Source organism: Acomys minous, assembly GCF_964271855.1.
Source record: "Acomys minous genome assembly, chromosome: 1".
Classification (NCBI taxonomy): Eukaryota; Metazoa; Chordata; class Mammalia; order Rodentia; family Muridae; genus Acomys; species Acomys minous.
Window position 1 is genome coordinate 8,325,853 of NC_140483.1, and position 21,562 is coordinate 8,347,414.

The 21,562-nt window shown below is 39.4% G+C and overlaps 1 protein-coding gene across 1 annotated transcript in view; it reads left to right on the forward strand.

The window, feature by feature from the left end:
* The window catches only part of SPATA17 (spermatogenesis associated 17), a 164,811-nt gene that overhangs the window by 96,772 nt on the left and 46,477 nt on the right, over window positions 1–21,562 (forward strand). The window contains 1 exon segment of the mRNA XM_084783343.1: window positions 1,534–1,682. Within this exon segment, the coding sequence (XP_084639469.1) occupies window positions 1,534–1,682 (149 nt within the window).

The following is a 21,562-nucleotide window of genomic DNA, read 5'->3' on the forward strand; positions in this document are numbered from 1 at the left end:
TGCTGAGGAAACCATTACTGCACATAGGGGCTGACCTTATCAATGTCTCAACTTCTAAACTTTTTTTCCTTTAATGTCTCTATCATCCAAAAACCCATTCAATTATCTTTTTGAAGCAAACAAGCCCTCCTGCCACATTTGGTCAGTATCATGTTTTTATTGCTACACTGGGCATTACCCTGTACATCCTAATGGGAGCCCAAGTTATGGCTCTGACTCTGTCTTATCCACAGTGAAAGCAGGCTCACCCAAGGGACTGGCACCTTACTATACAAACAAATATCAATTCTTTAAACCATTGAATTTGTCAAAAAGCAAAAGAGACCAATGTAAGACTTTTGACTTCTTGCTAGCAAATTGGAATGGTGACTGTGTATCTTTAAAAAGCAAACTTCCAATACAAATCCATTAACTACTTTCAAACACAGCAATCCTCCTGTCCAGCTGTGGAAAGTACTAGGTGATACTGATCTGCCATTTGTGTTATTTACGGTCCATGACTTTTATGGTAACTGGTTCCTATTATTGGTTTCTATTAATGTAAAACATAAGTGAACATAAATGAGGCGTGAATCATTTCTTTTTATTAGCCCACAGTCTTCACTCGGTGCTCACAGAACCTCCAGCTGTGTCTCCTTAGTAATAACCTATCTAAAGGAGACATTTTTAAGAATAAGGAATGTGATTAGAAGTCTTTGTCCGTTTTGTATTATTCCTGCCCGACACAGTGGTGAAAAAAGAATAGCAAACAGTATGTTGTGAATGACACAGCAAATGCCTGCGCTGCCTTTGGCTCCCCAGTGCTGACCATGGTGCTGACTGGCCAAGCAGTGCCCTCAGGTACCCAGGTAACTCCTGACCTTACTGTACAGGAGAATGTGCTGTGAGCCACGCCAGGCTCGTCTGTAGAGTCTCTCCTCTCATTTACAGCCCTAAACGACTGCTCTTAGTACCAGAGGCACCAAGCATCCAAGCACAGATTAAATAAGCACGGGCAGTGTGGCATCTGTGCTTAAAGAGCCAACAGTGAATACAAGGCTTTTGTTTAATGTAGAAGAGGACTTTAGGAAAATTAATGCTCATATCTTTTCATGTTTTTATTAACTTAAAAAGGAAAAGTACACACTTTAGTTGTATTGGAAGCAGGGTGCCTGTAAACTTACAATGCAGGCAACTTGGAACCATGGGTTTGCTGGCTCAACTTCTTTACAGGGTGAGGAACTTCTGTGGAGTCCAAAAGAGCTTTAAGACAATCACTTTCATGAGACAGAACAGATCTGTGTAGCCAGGCCTAGCTGTCCTGGAACTTGTTCTGTAGACCAGGATGGCCTTGAACTCAGAAATTTGCCTGCCTCTCCTTCCTAAGTGGAATGCTGAGATTAAAGGCATGAGCCACCACCATTTTTTTTTGCTTGTTTTATTTCTGAGAAAAACTGTGTTTTAAAAATAAATAGACTTATTATATTCAGCACCACAATTGTATTTGTGTCTGGGACTCTCCCATAGTGAAACACATTTGTCCTGACTCTTCAGGGACCCTTCCGAGCCATCAGTGAAGTTTTGCAGCAGCGTTACAAGCCTTTGGAGCCCACTCTGAGGGTGGCAGAATCCATCAACCACTTGCAAATGGCCAGAGAGATGCTCAAGCAAGAGGAACGGATGCGCAACGTGAATGAAAAGATGTGAGTGCTTAGCTGGGCCCTGTTTGCTGTCTCAAATCTTCCAGTATTTCCTCTTACTCAGTATTATAGAGAATGCTTTATTTGTATAGAAAGGTAAAGTCACTCTCTGCCTGTTTAGACCCAATCATTTCGCATCACACAGTGTAGTAAGTGAGGGCAGCCTTGATGATAAGAGTGTATATACACTGCTCACAGGGAAATAGCAGACCTGTTTGCCACTCCCCTTAAATTGTACTTGTATACGTGTATCTCAAAGGAGAGCTAACCAGTGGCACTTTCAGAAGGATAATGTGTATGTCTGAAGATAAAATCTTTTAGGGTCTAATGAATGCATATGTACTTGCAATGTTTTCAGACTAATGTAACGAAACAAGCACATTATCTATGGACTAATTGTGTTTGAAGATGACACTGCCATGCAGTGTGTTGAGTCAGGTGCAATGACGAGGCTAGTTTATAACTGTGTGGAATAAGAGCATGGAGGCTAACCTGTCAGCACACTCAGGGTTAAATTGTTTTTAACGGAACTGGTGACTTGGTTCTTAGCACATAGCGTCTTTCTCTTTGATGTCTCCTTTCTCTTATGGTGCTTTGTCCACAACAGTAACTTCTAATGGGCCATTGTAAACCTAGAATGGTCTTACTGTTATTATTGTTATTATCCTAGACTGTCTCATGTAATCATTATTGCAGTGTATCTTACAGTATTTTAGCATTTCATGTACTAAATGATAATGGTAATAATACAAGTGATTTTAATTATAATGTAATAATTTAGCATGATATAAATTGCTACTATAAATTCCTATATAATAGCGTTCTATAACATAAAATGCCATAGACAATAACTAGTAACCATCATTGTGTGTTACATCATGGCCATAGCTTATAGAACAGTAATTACAAATGCATTCAAATGTATTGTACAAAGAAACAAAAGTGACATTTCTCCTTCACCACAGCTTTTCCATCATTTTGTCAGTCAAGAAAGATATACATGACTTATTAGGATAAAGAAGTTTTAAACAAATCTAAAAAAAAAGTGTTCACCAGCTTAGATGAAGATAAAATCGTAGTGCGCCCTACAGGATTATTTAGATTTTCATTGGAGAGCCACTGTTTGTCTCAAAATAACCACTGCATTTAGCAGGTTCTTTTAGTATCTGATCAAGTTAACTCAATGTATCAAAAAATATTTTGGTCAATTTGTTTTGGAGAAATATATAGATTTATCTCAGAAATTACATAAGATACTACTCAAACTTAAGCAAAATATTTTGCTTAGTCATAAATACATAAGGAGGTATGCCCCCAAAATTCTTTTGCTTTTATTTTGACATGGGGCCTTGCTGTGTAGCCCAGGCTAGCCCTAACCTTGGCTCATCCTTCCTTGTCCTCAGCTAAGATGGTTTCAGGTGTACCGCTATGCCCAGCACAGATGACGATTTTGTTTTCAATAATGCTAAGCATAGGAAAGGGAAGAGTAAGGACTGAAACAGTCGGTACTGTTGGTTGTCCCATTGATGCACACATGGTATTCAGTGTGCCTGTAAGTAGGGTGTGTCCCTGTCATCCCTTCATGTGGAAGCCTTAGGATACTGACAAGGATTTCTGAGATTAGCAAGCCTGTCAAAAACAATGTAAGTCGGAAGTGCTGAAGAACTCACTGAGACATTCAGACTGCCTAGGCTTTTAGCTGCTTGTTGCTTTCATGGCTCATCTCACTGTTAGGGGGTATGAAATACTGATACATTGTAGCCTCTTCTGAATCACTTGGATTTTTGTCTGGTGGATAACCCACAGTTGTATTGGGTATAGAAATATTACAGCTAGGCTTTACATCTCTGTTTATGGTAATTTCATGATGAAGTCAAAGGCAGGGTGCTGTGACCAGCCTAAGGCTTGTTCAGTAACCATCTGTACATCAACCAGGAAAGGCAGAGGCATTGTTTTTCATCTCAAGGGCTAACTAGAGCACCAGTACTTCATGGGGGGCGTGGATTACAGTGCCTTTTGTTTTCATGTTGTCATGAAGATGGTATTATCTTTTCCTAGGAGGAATTAGAATGCTCTGAGTTCAAACATTAACTCCCCCACTTCTGCAGGATGCTCTTATGGCTCCCTCAAATCAGCAGTATGCTCTTAAGAATCTTAGGAAAGTAATTTCACCACCCCACACTTCTGGTTCTCTATCTGTCAAGGGTGTAGGAATGTTCTTTTAAAGGCCTTTGTTGAGAGCGAGTAACTTAGAAGGATCTAAACAAAAATCATCATTAATTATTGGGGCTGGGAAAGATTGTTTAGTGGGTAATAATATTTGCTGCATAAGCTAAAAAGGTGGCCGTGTGCATCTATGCCCTACACTTTGAGGGGCAGGCAGGAGGATCACTGAGGTTGTTCCCTGATAGTTTGCTTTCAGGCTTCAGAAACTTTTGCCGCTCGTTACCCCTTTTTAAGCTTGAGGAATTTTTATTTGACTCCAGATATATAGGTATGGAAGTATACAAATAACTAATAATAAGTCACAGAGGAGTTCATTTTAAAACAATTTTATTGTACAGTTTACTATATATTAAAGGTTAAAGTAAACGGATCCAATAAGATGGATCTGCTCATTTTTTATATAAACAATTGAGTCTTGCTTTGACTATTTGAATATGCAGGAAACAGCATCTTCATCATTTTTCCAATGATGGCATTTTGATTTTTGAGCCACCAATTCTGACATTACAGCTTCACATAAATGCATAGAACAAAACAGAAGAAGTATATTTACAGCCATTTCAAAAACCATTGGGAATTCTGTCTTAATCCCAAGCTAAACTCATGGAACATTTTTTATGAAACTTGTCAGTAACACAAACGGTAATTTTTAAAATCAAACACTTTAACACAATACAGTGCAGAGTGCATGACTTTGATATTTACATTTGGGGGATTTCCTGTACACAAATAAACAAAAAATGACAAACAAAGCAAAAATAATACAAGAAGTTCATAAAAGTAAATTTTAGTTCCTTTGGTGCTGTCCTCCTCCTTCTGGGCCTGGGCCCTACTCTGGAGCGTGATGGTGTACCCAGTGGGACACTGTTGGAGAAACCAATTCTCCCTCTGTCAGCGGGCATCAACTGCAGAAAGCTTCCTGCTTAGAGGTGGGATCCCACGCCCAGTCCTACCTCTCAGCTCTGGCACCCCCTCTGGCTTCAGCCCATGAAGGCTTTATGTGTGCTGCCTCAGTCTGTATGAGCCAGTCCTAGTAAGTCTGGAAGACACAGTTTCTTTGGAGTTATCTAGCACATCTGACTCTTACAGTCTTTCTGCCTCCTCTGCACAGCTCGCTGAGCCTTGAGGGCAGGGCTTTGATAAAGACATCCTGTTTAGGGTCGAGTGCTCCAGTCTCTCCATATCAGCTTCTCCGATGTGGCTCAGTGAGGCTGAGCTATGAATAAAGCACAGTGCAATTCAGGGTTGTCTTATTGCTGTACTCATTTAACAAAATACAAATAGTGGCTTATTCCCTATGCTCATGACATGAATTTAGTCTTAGGCTCTTGGGTACTTTAGCATCTTTAGGTATGGGCTTCATCTCATGGTGTGGGCCTTACATACAATTTAAAAAGTGATTGGTTATCCCTATAACATTCATGCCACTATCACACTAATATTGTCTTGCACACAGGTTGCTGCTGTAGGTCACAGGATTTGCAGATGAGTGATACTGATGATTACATTTCTCCGGCACTTTGCATAGTACCTTCCAACACCATAATTGCTGATCAACGGGGGTGAAGTGTTTAGTTGTGTATCATATCGACTTCTCTGCGTTTGATAACATAAATAAATGTTGTGTTTTACAAGATGGCCTTACCATCAGGTTGTGGAGAGCAACCAATAACCCGGACAGCCTGTGATGTTTGCTGTTTCCATGGGGCCCACTTGGCCAACAACAAGATATAACCCATTCCTGGCACTGAAGGTGACATAAGTTGGGGCATGGTGATTCAATTTAGATTCTTTTCATTTATGTATACTTTTAGGAAGCTTCAACAATAGTAGGTTTCTATGTGTTTTTCCAAATGGCCCTCCCCATATTCCCTCCTTTCCCTCCCCCCATCTCCCTATCCAGTCCTCCTGTTCTAATTTGTTCTTTGTCTCTCCACAACAACATATTCCGTTTCTCCTTCCTTGGAGACCCTGCCCTAGTCCTTACTAGGTGCCTATTCTGAATAATGTAGTTATTCAGATTGTAGCACAACATATAGAAAGCTTAGCACATAAAAGAGAACACATGCAGTATTTACTGGGGGAGATCTGGATTATCTCATTTAGGATTTTTTTTTCTGGCTCTGTCCATTTACCTGCAAATTTAATAATTTCATTTTTCTTTCCAACTAAAAAAATTCCATTGTATAAGTGTATCTCATTTTCACTATCCGTTCATCAGTTGGTGGGTATCTAACTGTTTCCAGTTGCTAGCTGTTATGCTCAGAGAGCAGCAACATACGTGGGTGTCCCTTGGGCATATGCTCAATAGTAGTATAGCTAGATGTTGAGGTAGATCTATTCCTAGCTTCCTGTGGAGCTGCCACACTGATTCCCATAGTGGTTATGCAAGTTTACACTCCCGCCAACAAGAAATAAATACCCCCCTTCCCCACATCTTTACCAGCATGTGCTATCATCTGTTTTCTTGATCTTGGCCACTCTGACTGGGGTAAGACTAAATCTCAATGTATTTTTATTTTACATTTCCCCAATGACTAAGGGTATCGAGGATTTCTTTAAACGATTTTCAGTCATTTGTGTTTTATATTTTGAGAATTCTCTGCTTAGTTCTATACTCCATTTTTTAATTGAGTGGTTTATTGATAACAGATTTTTAAATTCTTTATATATTCTAGATACCAACCCAGTATCAGAGCTATAGCTGGTAAATATCTTTTCCCATTTTGTAGGCTGCTGCTTTGTCTGAATGTTTTCCTTGGCTCTACAGAAGCTTCTCAACTTCATATGGTCTGTTTATTAACTGCTTGTCTTACTTCCTCTGCTGTCAGTGTCCTGTTCAGAAAGTCCTGTTCCACGTTTTCATATCTACCAGATTTAGGATATCTGGTCTTATGTTGAGATCCTTGATCCTTTTGAAGTAGACTTTTGTGCAAGGTGATAAATATAGATCTATTTTCATTCTACACACAGCCAACCAGTGTTACCAATCATTTGCTAAAGATACTGTCTTTTTCTCTAGTGTGAAATTTTGGATTCTTTGTCAAAAATCCAGAGTCTGTAAGATCTTCAGTTTGATTCTATTGATCAGCATGTCTGCTTTTAGTATCATTTAATGCCAGTATCATTCTATTTTTCACTACAATGGCTCGGTAATAAAACCTGAAATCAGGGATGAGGATACTTGTAGCGATCTTGTAATTAGTATTCTGGATTGCTTTAGCTATCCTGTTTTTTCTGTTTCAGTTTCTGTGAAGAATTGTGTTAAAATTTTGGCGAGGATGACATTGAACCTGTAGATTGCTTTTGGTAATATGACGACCCACAATACTAATACTACCAACCCATGAGCATGAGAGATCTTCTGGCGTCTTCTTTGGTTTCTCTCTTGTTATCTTAATATTTTTATTACATTAAGTCTTTAGCTTCCTTGGTTAGAGTTATACCAAGACTGACTCTTCAGGCACATGAGCTAGTCAGAGACTCTGAGGTCCAAACCACAATTCTACTTGGAGCCTCCACAAGAAGGCAGCCTTCCAGGACCTCCATTTGAGCCCAGTGACACTCATCTCAGGCTTCTGACCTTCAGAATCTTGTTAGCAAATTTGTGTGGTTAAGTCATCAAATGTACAGTAATTTGCAATAGTATCAAAAATATATAAAATCTCTCCCTGAAGTTATTCAAATCAAGGGTAGGCCCAGATTAAGTGTTGAGATTAATTATAAGCCTGAACTAAACTTGGAGGATCCTTTGGTGACAAGGACTCAAGATTCTGTCATAGCTTTGGGGTTAGAGCACAAGGGATTGAAGCATAGCAGTCAATCCCTCTGAAGAAGATGTCGACATTCAGCCACGGTGTAGACAAGCCATGCTGTAAGTGTATGCAGACATGCAGCCTCGGTGTAGACAAGCCATGCTGTAAGTGTATGCAGACATGCAGCCGAGGTGTACACAAGCCATGCTGTAAGTGCATGCAGACATTCAGCCGAGGTGTATACAAGCCATGCTGTAAGTGTATGCAGACATGCAGCTGCGGTGTAGACAAGCCATGCTGTAAGTGTATGCAGACATGCAGCTGCGGTGTAGACAAGCCATGCTGTAAGTGTATGCAGACATGCAGCCGCGGTGTACACAAGCCATGCTGTAAGTGCATGCAGACATTCAGCCTCGGTGTACACAAGCCATTCTCTAAGTTTATTTAGATTGTAATTTGAGATTCTGCATCCTGGGGCCTGAAGAGAGGGATCAAATGCTAAAGGGAAGCTTGCAGCTGAAAAGACAAGAATTACACACTACCAACGCAGTAGCTATCAGCCAGGCTATGGTGGCACACACCTTTAATTCCAGCCTCAGGAGGCAGAGGCAGGTATATCTTTTTAAGTTCTAGGTCAGCCTGGTCTACAGAGTGAGTTCGAGTTCCAGGATCCCCAGGGTTACACAGTGAAACCCTGTCTCTAAAATCCAAAAATCAAACCAAACCAAACCAAAACAACAACAACAACAACAACAACAACAACAACAAAAACCTGCACCAGTGCTGTCTCTAATTCTTTATATAGTCAAGATACTAACCCTGGATCAGAGAAATAATCGTTCTTTTGGAAAAATTCAAAACTTGGAACTGTACTGTAAATATTAAGTGTTTAGTACCTCCCCCAAAGCCTGTGGAGCTAATGGAAAAAAACGTGCAAAACCTTCATTTTACCTGTTTTCACATCCTGCAAGTTTTAACTTGGCTTAGATGGGAAGCCTAGTATATGATGAACTACTCACTTCCAGAGCTTTTCTAGTATTTCTAAAGACCTGTATCTTTTCACAGGCACTATGTAGGCAAAACCTTATAGGAAAGTTATCTATCAAGATAAAGAAATCTATAAAATCTAGCTTAAAATAGCAGCCTTTTAAAGGACATTAAAAATGCTACATATGGATGAAATCTGTCTGCATTTGTCATTAAAGAATACTGAAAGGGGGAAAACAGTCCGCACATGACATTTTTACTTGTGTGATAAAACCACCTTGGACCTTTATAATTTCCATGTTTCTGAACTGTTACTATACGTTATGATAGCAGGATTATCATATATTTTTATATTTCCTTAACAATTCAACTTTATTTGTAACTCTACCACTTATTTTAATTACTAGCACAGTATGAAGCATTTATTAATCAGCAGAGCCCTTTAAAGTTAAAATACAAAATTAGCTAACCCCATTAACACAGGCTACTCCAAAGCTCCAGTGGTTGGAGAGCAGTTTCTGTGCAATGGAGTTACCCAGTGGGTGCTGCAGGGCAGCCTGAGCCCATTGCTCTGTTGATAAGGATTCCTAGGCTTCGTTCAGTCATTCCCAGTAGAAACTCACAAACTGCTGCCTTCATTTTTCCAGCTTAATTTTCCTAATGAAGTTCTGGCACTCCATAGCCCTGGGGTAAAGGTAACAAGCCTTTGTAACTAAGGTGCTCTGGAACCTGACTTAACTCCACTGGCATGCGGTGAGAATTATGCTGCCTTGTTGACCATACTCTTTGGAGAAACAAAATTGTCTTCAGTACACGACTGCAGAACACCAGAGTTCTGTTCTTTCTTTAAAGTCCCTGGGATCTAAAGAAATTTTACCATTGCAAGGTCTGTGTACCTCGGTCAGAAACATCTTGTTTAGCAATATGTTTGAGAATACCACACAGAGTCTAAGGAATCAGTCAAGGCACTGAGACATTTTAGTCCTTTTGATAGGTTTTGTCATAACTGTACAGGCTCTTTTAATAGAGTGCCTGTTGCGCAAAGGGAGAGCTTCCTGATGGAATTTTCTGTGCTGTGACACCTATGGGATTTTTGTGTGGCATATCACATACACTTACACCCAGACCTTTATTCTCTCACAGTCCTCATATACTCTCATAGACTATTTAGTGCTTCTCGATTTAGAGTCAAAGGTGTCTGAAAGACAAGAAGAGACCTGAAGGCTGAACAGAAATTGCCTAAGTAAAGTGAGGACAGGAACATCGGAGATGGCATGCCTGTAACCATTTCTATGTCTGAAGCACACAGCTCGGTGGTTCACTTTCCTCTCTGAGGTGCCTTGTGAGTGACTACAAAAGAAGGAGCTAATGGCTTTCCTGTCATAATTGTGGAAAAGGATTTATTTTTGCTTAACTTTAATTATCAAACTGGCCCACTCCCACTCCAATGCTGTGCTTAGAACACAGACATATTAAATCAGCGGACACATCCCATCAGCGCATGAATCACTGGCGGGTTGGAGGAGCACGTATCACTTGAGGCAGATAAATGTATGAGATTAGACCATGAGCAAAGTATTCCTGATTGAAGAGAGCAAAAGTCATCAAAAGACTTGATGGCTTCTCACTTAGATGCCTGAATAAATGGTGACGGAAGCGTAGCTGGACTAGTAAGATAGGCAGCAGCACAGTGTCCTACTGTGGACTGCTGGGCGTCACTAGTGCGCTGGGAAACGCGGAGCTTGTGTTAAAGGAAGACATGTTTCTGCAGGGAGAGATACAGTAACCATCAGTGTAGAAGTGATGGCTGAAACCATGGTGATGAAATGTGCCCTTCCCCTCTCAGGATAAACCAACCATACACAGAAGAGTAAATACAAGTTTCTGAACTCTGCTTTAGTGTTAGGAAAGTGGTTCATAGTCAGGGGTGCTGCAGCGCACGCCATCTTGAGCTTTACACATAGAGACATAGAATCAGGATCCCAGTCACAGATAGTTCGGCTCATAGCAAATGCATTTGGAAAATATTTCCAGGTGATGGTTAATTTAAGCTATTTGCAGAGCAACATACACAGTCTCTCAGTCCCTCTCTCTCTCTCTCTCTCTCTCTCTCTCTCTCTCTCTCTCTCTCACTCTCTCTCTCCTCTCTCTCTCTCTCTCTCTCTCTCTCTCTCTCTCTCTCTCTCTCTCTCTCTCTCTCTCTCACACACACACACACACACACACACACACACTAAATAAATAAATACCCATCACCAGCTTCCTGACTTATGGGCTCATCTTTCCTTAATCAACAGTGGCAGGCAAAAGCCTAAAGACTCTGCCACCATCCCCTACCTCCCTTGAGTAAAGAACACCAACAAACACACATTGGTGAACAAGCATGGCCTTCCTTTGCTCATGTGTTGCCGTTGTGCTTCTATCCACCACAGAGGTCACGTTCTATTTGAGAGCACTCTCCAGGTCCCCGCCCCTCCTCTAAGGAGAATTCCACCCAAGTGTGCCGTGTCTTCCACCCCTGTAGCTGCGCTTATCAAAGGGATAATCGTACAGAAAATTCCTCGCTTGTGTCAGTTGAATGAATAAACATTCAGGCAATGGGGAAACAAGAGTGGTTGGAATACAGTGCCTAGGAGAGGGGAGAGTTAAACTGGGTTGGGAGAATGAGCAGTGGGCCAACATTTCGAGGGGAGGAGCATGCACAGAGGCAGGATGGGAGAGGAAGACAGGAGCTGGCAACGCAGTAGGGCGCAGAGAAGACTGGACAGGTGGAGTGCAGTGTACACAGTGCAAGCAGGGCTGAAGACTCAAGGCTTGAATTGATGGGAGATCGAGCATCATGATTTGAAGACTTGAATTAACTGTCAGTAAAAATAAATGGGTTGGTGAAAAACCTAGAATTATGAATGACAGTAATAAGATTATATGAAAAGAGGGGAAATTAAACAGGGCTGTAAGGGGGAAAGAAGAGTGATTTGTTGGTATTAAGTGGAAAATTATATTAAGCATATTAACATTCAATGTAACAATCCATTACAATAGAGATCGTTTTTTTCTGAAGCCATTTTTAACTACTGCTTCCTAAGACTTGTAGCAAGTCATCTAGAACTGCCTAGCCACATGACGAGCAACAACAGATGCCACTGTCGCTCCACACTGTGTTTAAGACTCTATGTACAGCTCTGGGCCAGTTAGATAGCTTAGCAGCTCAGTGCTCACCGGCAAGCCTCACAACCCAAGTCCTACTACTTGGGCTCCAGGTGAGAGGAAAGAGCAGACCCTGAAGTTGTCTGCTGACTTCCACATGTCCCATGCCTGTCATACCCCATGTTTAAAGGTGTAATTAAAACATACTTATTTTTCCAGATTAGCATCTTTGTTAAGATTCTAGAAACAAGAGGGTGGACCAGCTCTTCTGTAATATGGCGTCCAGGTGATCAAACAGCACCCACTGAAAGCACAAAGTACAACTAAAGATGTTTCACCTTGTAAAAGAGAAATTTTAAAATGAATTTATACTAACCAAAATTTGACTATCAGCTACTTTATGAGTTTTCCTAACTATTTAGACTTTGAGGGTTAAGTAGTTTTTGTTTGTTTGTTTGTTTGTTTGTTTGTTTTTGCTTTTTTAGTTTTTCAAGTCAGTTTCTCTGTGTAGCCTTCGTTGTCCTGGAACTCACTCTGTAGACCAGGCTGGCCTCGTACTCAGATATCCACCTGCTTCTGCCTCCCAAGTGTTTGGATTAAAGGCGTATGCCACCACTGCCTGACCCAGATATTTTTGAATATACAATTTGTACACATATACACACATACTTAAGAGCACACATACATGTGACTTCAGTGGATCACTGTGGCTAAATGAAAGTAGAGTTAATTCATTGCCTCATCTTTGCCTTCAGTTTGCACATAAGCATATTTTGCAGACACAAAAGAAAAATGTATTGAAATGCCATTCAAGGAGAGACAGAAAGTAAAATGCAGCCACTCATAACACCATCCATGAGTTCTCATGGACACTGGGGCTACATTATTTCTGCATTGTCTGTGATGTCCATCCCATGTGCAAATAAGCACTAGAAAGACCATAATTTGTCTTCATGAAAGTTGTGTTCCCTGCAAAGATGCAAATACTTCATGCTCCATAACTAATTTTGTAAACTTCAAAGCTTGCTATTTGGGTTTTTAAATTGTTAAATATTACTGGAAAGTATAAAGGAGTTCATTGGTAAAAATTCAAAATAAAATGAAGTAAGACTTTTCCTAAATTTATTATTTAAGCAGATATACTGAAACAGTTATAAATAAATAAAATTTAAATTTGAACTTAGACTTAAAATATCTTTTAAAATTAAGTGTATTATATGAAAATATTCGCACATAGTAATGGGTTAATCAACATTTGCTGAACTTCAGGTTTACTTTTTCAAATTCTAAATTTTAAAAGAGTTCTCTCAGTAGGTTACTTCAACTTGCTATGTATTTTTTCAAGTTTTTCTTTTTTCTAAATATTCCTTTTACTTGAAAAAAAAGCACCCAGTTCTTATTTCCTGGGCACCATATCTCCTTAGAATGTGTTATTTAAAAATACAATGTATTTTCTCCTGGTTAATATACTATGGCACTTGTTACCTCTGAGGTTTTTGTTTTTCCTTGATTTTCCCAGTTAGGAAACAAATGTAGCCAGGAAGTGAGTGCGACTGGCTTTTTGATAGAGAAACTTCATTGCACCACAGTATGGCCTTTTAATTAAAGTATTTTCCAAGGCTGAGCCTTGAGTACATTTCTCTGGAAGTTTGCTACATATTTGAGAAGTTGCAGTACTTTCCTTAGGTTCCATTAACAGTTCATTTACAGATGAGCAGAGGGAGAGTAAATGAATGGGCTGTGGCATGAAGTGACCCCATGCCATCTGGTGCCTCCCTCAGGCTGATGATGCACATCGCATGGTGTCAGTTCTGGGCGTGGTGGGTGGAGTCCTCATGTCAGCGTGTCTGAGTCTGTCGCTTACGAGTACATGGGGTGCACAGGGCAGAGACAATGGCTAGGGTCTTGCCTTGTGACTTCTGACACATCTTCTTTAGCTTTATTCCTCAGCCTCACTTTCTGCAGTGACCTCAGCTTCAGTTCGTGGCCTTTCCCAGAGTTCTGCAGGGCACTTTGCTTTAGTTTTCTTGGGCATCACTCTCTTCTGGCATTTATGTTAACATTCATCTTTCTCAAACTTGTTCTGTCAGTCACAGGTTTCCGATCCTCTTCCAGCCTGCTGAGACCCCCTTGGCTGTCTCCAGTGTGTGTTCTTGTCTTCTGTCCTCTTTCTGTTGGAGGGCTGACACAGTTTTGTTTCATTACTCTTTTTTTTTCATTATCCCCTTTTCCTTTGTTTCTTTGACATTGCTCATAATTTTTAGTCTACATTACCACTCTAGTTATTTAACTATCCCTATCGCCTCCAGAACAGCTCCTTTGATCCTGTTTTAATATTGACAGCAAAATGTACCAATTTCATGTCAAGTCATAGCCTCAGAGCCTTGTTTTCTGCGTAGAAAGAGTCCAGTCTTTACTTTTTCCAAGTCCTAATAGTAATGCATCATTGCAAATGAGAAATTGCTTGATTGTGCTAACTTGCACCCCATTTCCTATTGGCAGAAGATGAATAAACATTGAGTTTCTTATTAAGCTAAAATTCATCACTAATTTCTGTAAAAGAATCATACAAATCTACAGCATTTTATTTTCATATTTTTACAGTTTTGTGAATTTTTATTTTTTTTCTAATAGTATAAACATACTCATAAGAGTAACTTTTAATTCAAAAGTATTTGGATAAATGTTGGCCATGTTAATTATCTAACTACATTTGGTATTTAGAATACTTCTCTAAATACTTTTTAAAATACTTTTATTTTATCACACATGTATAAAACAAACTACATACAGCAGGGAGAACCATGTGACAATCATGAGAATAATGAGTTCTATACATGTTACATTCTTAGTGACTTGGCCATCTGCATTCGTCTCATTTGGATTCGTCATCCTTCTTGTTGGGTCTAAATTTCCTAATGAGATTTAATATCTATCCGATCTCAACTCTAATATCTTAACTTCTTTATCTTGATCTAAAACCATCTTGTCCCCTAACCAGCTCAACTTGGTTATAAAACTATATTATCTTGTCTTCAACGCCCCTCAGAGACTTGAGAAGGAATAAAACTTAAATGCCTGAGTGAACCAGCATTGTGGGTTAGCAGCTTCCAAAATGTACAAATTGACTTAAGACAGTTTACTGCCTGACCAGTCACCCAATACACTTTATAACGCTGGAGCCTCATCTTCAGCTTTCTGGCCTAATATCTCTGCCAGACTTGTTCGCAGGGCAGGAACTATTGAGGACTTGCTTACCCTGACTTGGCAGAGTGTGGCCGTCGACTCTGCCTGCATCTAAGTTGCCCATTTTTAGGCAGACTGTTTGTGGCAGGAATGAGGACATTTTGCCCAGTGGTTATTTTGCCACCTTTGAAGCCATGTCCATTAGGAGGCTCTTTGATGCTCATCATCTTCTTTGAGGTCAGCAGGGTGTTGTCAGGAATTAAATTGTCTTGTTGTCAAAGAAATTTAGGATTGTAAGAACCATTTTAAATGCCATATTCTGTGTGTCTCTGAGGCTTTTGAAGAACTTATTCAACTATTTTACCTCATATATCGATAGAGTCATATCTATCTGTTAGACTTAGGATATATATTCTTGTGTTAAAATCTGCCAAGTATTTGACATGCCCATGTTTTGTATCAATATACTAAACTCTATAGCAATGACTTAGATAGACATAACCTTCATTATAAGTAACAATTAAGGCCTTGAGTTAAGGAGTAGGTTCAATTATCTAGCTTTTTTTCTATCTTCCCTTTATGTTCCTAAATCTCCCTTTCTTTCTTTTCAGCTCCCATCTCCTTGTCTATGAATGCAAGATAAAGGCAAAGAGAGACATTCCTGCATTTCCCCTAATTTTTTCTCTGTATAAGACCAATAATGACTTATGACAGCCTCCTGATGAGAATAAGCATTTGTACATTAAGCAAGCATACAGCAACCTATACACCCCCCCTTTGAGGGAATGGGGCATCGTTCTTTTAAGATTTCTTCAGGTTCAATTGGGACACATAATACTTTGGAGTGGGCCCCCCAAAATTGGAGAGAATGGTTAAGCAATCTAGTGATTGCATTTGTGGTTCAGTTTCTAAATGTTGAGAGATTTCAGGCTTAGTAGGAGGTTGCAATGGTGGTCCAAATTGGATCAGAAGTTTTCTACAGTGTTGGCCAGGAAGCTGTCCAACTGTGATGAGTAAAAGGAACAGAATCATCTGGGGCTGGAACTAGGAGGATGCAGGATGTCAGTGTCCATCGTGCTGGGAGGAATGATTCCTGTCAGGTCTGATCCAGCTGGTTATTTTGTTCTGAAAACATAATCTCTCACAAGTATTATACAGTTCTAACATTATAATTGTATGAGGTATGCGGGATGCACAGAACAATTAAAGCTAGTTTTCTGGTCATTGTATGGGTCAACGTAAGGCATTTACAAATCTTCCTTCTTCCCTTACTAGTAGTGTCCTCTAATAGTAAGTCACAGAGAATCTGGTCAACATGAGGCCTCTCTATGCCTATACATTTATACCTCTGCCAGTCTCAGAACTATTCCCATGTGATGGGATTAGGAATATAAATTACCTGCCTGTTCTGTAGTTTGAGTTCTTTACATCTCAGTTGTGGATCCCTCTCTCTTCCCCTCCTGATCCCACCCCTCCCTCATCTACCTCCGATCCCATCCCCTCTATCATCCCCTTTCCTTCCCTCCCCTAGTCCTTAGATGAGGGAGCTCTCCTCCCCTAACGTCTGATCTTAGTTTATCTAGTATCCCCTGTACTATATATGACCTCTTCCTCTGTGGCCTGACTGGGCCACCCTACACACTTGGGACTCTTTCCAGTGTCCAACTTTAAGTCTCTGTAACTGTCCCTATATCCTGCTGGGTGGAGTCTCTCCCAGGATGTCTATGTTGGTTTAAAATCCACATATGAGTGAGTATATACCATGCATATCTTTTTGGGTCTGGGTTATCTTGCTTAGGATGATCATTTATAATTCCATCCATTTGCCATCAAAACTCAAGCTTTCCTTGTTCTTAATAGCTGAATAGTATTCCATTGTGTAGATGTACCACAGATTTTTTAAATCCATTCTTCAATTGAGGGACATCTCGGTTGTTTCCAGGTTCTGGGTATTATGAATAAGGCTGCTGTGAACATAGTTGCACAAATGTCTTTGTTGCATGGTGGGACATCTTTCGTGTATATGCCCAGGAGTGGTATAGCTGGGTCTTGGGGTAGAGCTATTCCCAACTTTCTGAGAAAGCACCATATTCCTTTCCAGAGTGGTTGAACAAGTTTGCACTCCCACCAGCAGTGGAGAAGTGTTCCCCTTTCGCCACATCCTCTCCTGCATGTGTTGTCATTCCAGTTATTGATCTTTGCTAATCGGATAGGTGTAAGATGGAATTTCAAGGTCATTTTGATTTGCATTTCCCTGATGAGTAGGGATGTTGAGCATTTCTTTAAGTGTTTCTCAGCCATTCGATATTCCTCTTTTGAGAATCCTCTGTTTCATTCTGTACCCCATTTTTAAATTGGGTTGTTTGGTTTGGTAGTGTTTAATTTCTTGAGTTCTTTATATACTTTAGATATCAGCCCTTTGTCAGATGTAGGGTTGGTAAAAAAAATTTTCGCACTCTATGGGCTGTTTGTTGCTTTGTTCTGCTCACAGTGTCTTCTGCCTTGCAGAAGCTTCTCAGCCTCATAAGGTCCCATTTATTAATTGTTGATCTTAGAGCCCAAGCTGTTGGTGTTCTGTTCAGGAATTTGTCTCCTATGCTAATGAGTTCTAGGGTCTTACCTACTTTTTCTTCTAACAAATTTAGTGTGTCTGGTTTTATGTTGAGGTCTTTAATCCACTTGGACTTTAGTTTCATACAGGGTGATAAATATGGTTATATTTGCATTTTTTTACATGTAGACATCCAGTTGGACCAGCACCATTTGTTGAAAATGCTTTCTTTTTTCTGTTGTATCATTTTGGCTTCTTTGTCAAAAATCAAATGGCCATATGTGTGTGGATGTATATCTGGGTCCTCAGTTCGATTCCATTGGTCAACTGTCCTATTTCTATACCAGTACCATGATGTTTTTATTACTGTTGCTCTATAGTACAGCTTGAGATCAGGGATGGAGATTCCTCCAGTAGATCTTTTATTGTATAGGATTGATTTAGCTATCCTGGGTTTTTTGTTTTTCCATATGAAGTTGAGGATTTATCTTTCCAGGTCTGTCAAATATTGTATTGGCATTTATGATAGGGATTGCATTAAATCTGTAGATTGCTTTTGGTAGGATGGTCATTTTTACTATGTTGATTCTCCCAATCTATAAGCATGGGAGAACTTCTTCAATTTCTTTCTGTAGAGACTTGAAGCTTTTTTTCATAAAGGTCTTTCACTTGTTTGGTTAGATTTACACCCAGATATTTTATATTGTTTGAGGCTATTATGAAAGACTAATTTCTTTCTCTGCCCCTTTGCCATCTGTATACAGGAGGGCTACTGACTTTTTCGTGTTAATTTTGTATCCTGCCACTTTTCTGAAGCTGTTTATCAGCTGTAAGAGTTCTTTTGTTGACTTCTGGGGATTGCTGATATATATTATCATATCATCTGCAAATAGGGAAACTTTAACTTCTTCCTTTCCTATATGTATCCCCTTGATCTCCTTTAGCTGTCTTATTGCTCTAGCTAGGACTTCAAGTGCTATATTGAAGAGCAATGGAGAGAGTGGGCAGCCTTGTCAGGTCCCTGAATTCAGTGGGATTGACTTAAGTTTCTCGCCATTTAGCTTGATGTTGGCTATAGGTTTTCTGTATATTGTCTTTACTATGTTTACGTATGTGCCTTGTATCCCTGATCTCTCTAAGACTTTTAACATGAAAGGGTGTTGGGTTTTGTTGAATGCTTTTTCCGCATCTAAAGAGATGATCAAGTGATTTTTTTCCTTCAGTTTGTTTATGTGATTAATTACATTGGTGGATTTCCTTATATTAAACCACTCCTGCATGCCTGGTATGAAACCTACTTGGTCATGATGGATGAGATTTTTTTATGTGATCTTGTATTTGATTTGTGAGAATTTTATTGAGTATTTTTGCATCTATGTTCATAAGGGAGATTGGTTTAAAATTCTCTTTCTTTGTTGGGTCTTTGTGTGGCTTAGGTATTAAGGTGATTGTGGCTTCATAGAATGAATTTGGTAGAATTCCTTCTGTTTCTATTTTGTGGAATAGTTTGAGGAGTATTGGTATTAGTTCTTTGAAGGGTTGATAGAATTCTGTGCTGAATCCATCTGGCCCAGGGCTCTTTTTGGTTGAGAGACTTTTAATAACTGCTTCTATTTCCTTAGGAGGGGATATAGGACTGTTTAATTTGTTTGCCTGATCTTGATTCAACTTTGGAAAGTGGAATTTATCAAGGAAATTGTCCATATCCTTTAGATTTTCAAATTTTGTGATGTATAGGCTTTTGAAGTAAGACCTAATGATTCTCTGGATTTCCTTGGTATCTGTTGTTATTTCTCCCTTTTCATTTCTGATTTTGTTAATTTGTGTACTCTCCCTTTGCCGTTTTAGTGAGTTGGCTAAGGGTTTGTCTATTTTGTTGATTTTCTCAAAGAACCAGCTCTTGGTTTCATTGATTCTTTGAGTTGTTTTCTTTGTTCTAACTTACTGATTTTAGCCCTGAGTTTGATTATTTCCAGCCGTCTACTCCTCCTGGGTGTGTCTGCTTCTTTTTTTTCTAGGGTTTTCAGGTGTCCCATTAAGTTGCTTATATGCGATGTCTCCAGTATCTTTGTGAAGGCACCTAGTGCTATGAATTTTCCTCTTAGAACTGCTTTCATTGTGTCCCAAAGGTTTGGATATGTTGTGCCTTCATTTTCATTAAACTCTAGGAACTCTTTGATTTCTTTCTTTATTTCATCCCTGACCCAGTTGTTATTGAGTAGAAGATTGTTCAGTTTCCATGTGTTTCTAGGCTTTTTGTTATTTCTATTGTTGTTGATGCTCAGCTTTAGGGTATGGTGGTCTGATAGGATGCAAGGGATTATTTGAATTTTCTGTATCTATTGAGGCTTGTTTTGTGACCAATTATGTGGTCTATTTTGGAGAAGGTTCCATGTGATGCAGAGAAGAAAGTATATTCTTTTCTATTTGGGTAAAAAGCTCTGTGAATATCAGTTAGGTCCATTTGATTCATGAGCTCTGTTAGCTTGATTATTTCTCTATTTAATTTCTTCCTTGAGGATCTGTTTATTGCTGATAGTGGGGTGTTGAGGTCTCCCATTATTTTTGTGTTGCAGGTGCCCTAATATTTGGGGCATAGATATTTAGGATGGTGATGTCCTCTTGGTAGATTTTTTCCTTTGATTAGGACGAAGTGTCCTTCTTGATCTTTCTTCATCAATTTTAATTGAAAATCTATTTTGTCAGATATTAAAGTGGCTACTCCTGCTTGCTTCCTGAGACCATTTGCTTGAAATTTTTTTCAGCCCTTTATTCTCAGATAATGTCTGTCTTTGTTGATGAGATGTGTTTCTTGAATGCAACATATTGAAGGATCTTGTTTTTGCATCCATTCTGTTAGCCTGTGCCTTTTTACTAGGGAGTTGAGACCATTGATATTGACAGATATTATTGACCAGTGGTTATTGGATCCTTTTCTTGTGGAGTGGCAGTGTCTGTTTTGGTTGTGCAATTATCTGTGTGCTGCATTTTTGAGTGTGGCTGATCTCGTTGTGATAACATTTTTCTTCTACTACTTTCTGTAGAGCTGGGTTGGTGTTTAGATATTGTTTATTTGGTTTCATCATGGAATATCTTGATTTCTCCATCTATGTTGATTGAAAGTTTTGCTAGATACAATAGCCTCGGTTTGCACCTGTGGTCTCTTAGAGTCTGCATAATCTCAGTCCAAGCTCTTCTGGTTTTCATAGTCTCTCTTGAGAAGTCAGGTGTAATTCTGATGGGTCTACCATTATATGTGATTTTGCCTTTCTCTCTTGCAGCCGTTAGTATCTTTTCTTTATTCTGCATGTTTAATGTTTTGATTATTATGTGCCTGGATGAATTTCTTTTCTGGCCTAGCGTATTTGGTCTTCTGTATGCCTCTTGTATGTTCAAGGATATCTTTTTCTGTAGATTGGGGGAGTTTTCTTGTATGATTTTCCTAAAGATGTTCTCTGGACCTTGGGACTTTGCATCTTCCTTTTCGTCAACTCCTATAATTCTGAGGTTATGACTTCTCATGGTGTCCTTGATTTCTTGGATTCTTTGTGTCACTAATTTTTCTGTTTTAAGATTTTCTTTGAGAGATGTATCAGTTTCTTCTATTGTATCTTCAGCACCTGAGATTCTCTCTTCCATGTGTTGGATTCTGTTAGTTATACTTGTCCTGCTTCCTTTTTTAATTGTTCCTTTTCACTTTTTTTCCTCAATTTGTGATTTTTTAATATTGTCTAATTCTGTTTTCTTGTCTTGAATTGTTTTATTTAATTCCTTCACCTGTTTGCTTGTGGATTTTTGTTTCTCCTGGATGGCTTCTATTCGTTTGTTTGTGTTATCCTGGAATTCTTGGAAGTATCTATTCATTTCCTCTTAATAGTTCTCAAATAGCTGTATAAGCATGGTTTTGAGGTCATCTTCCTGTTGGTTTCTGGGCTTTCTGGTGGAGCCATAATGTCTTGATTTTTGTTATTAGACCTCTTATTCTTTCCTTTAGGCATCTGCTTAGAAGGCTTGGGCTTTCCAAGCTGGTT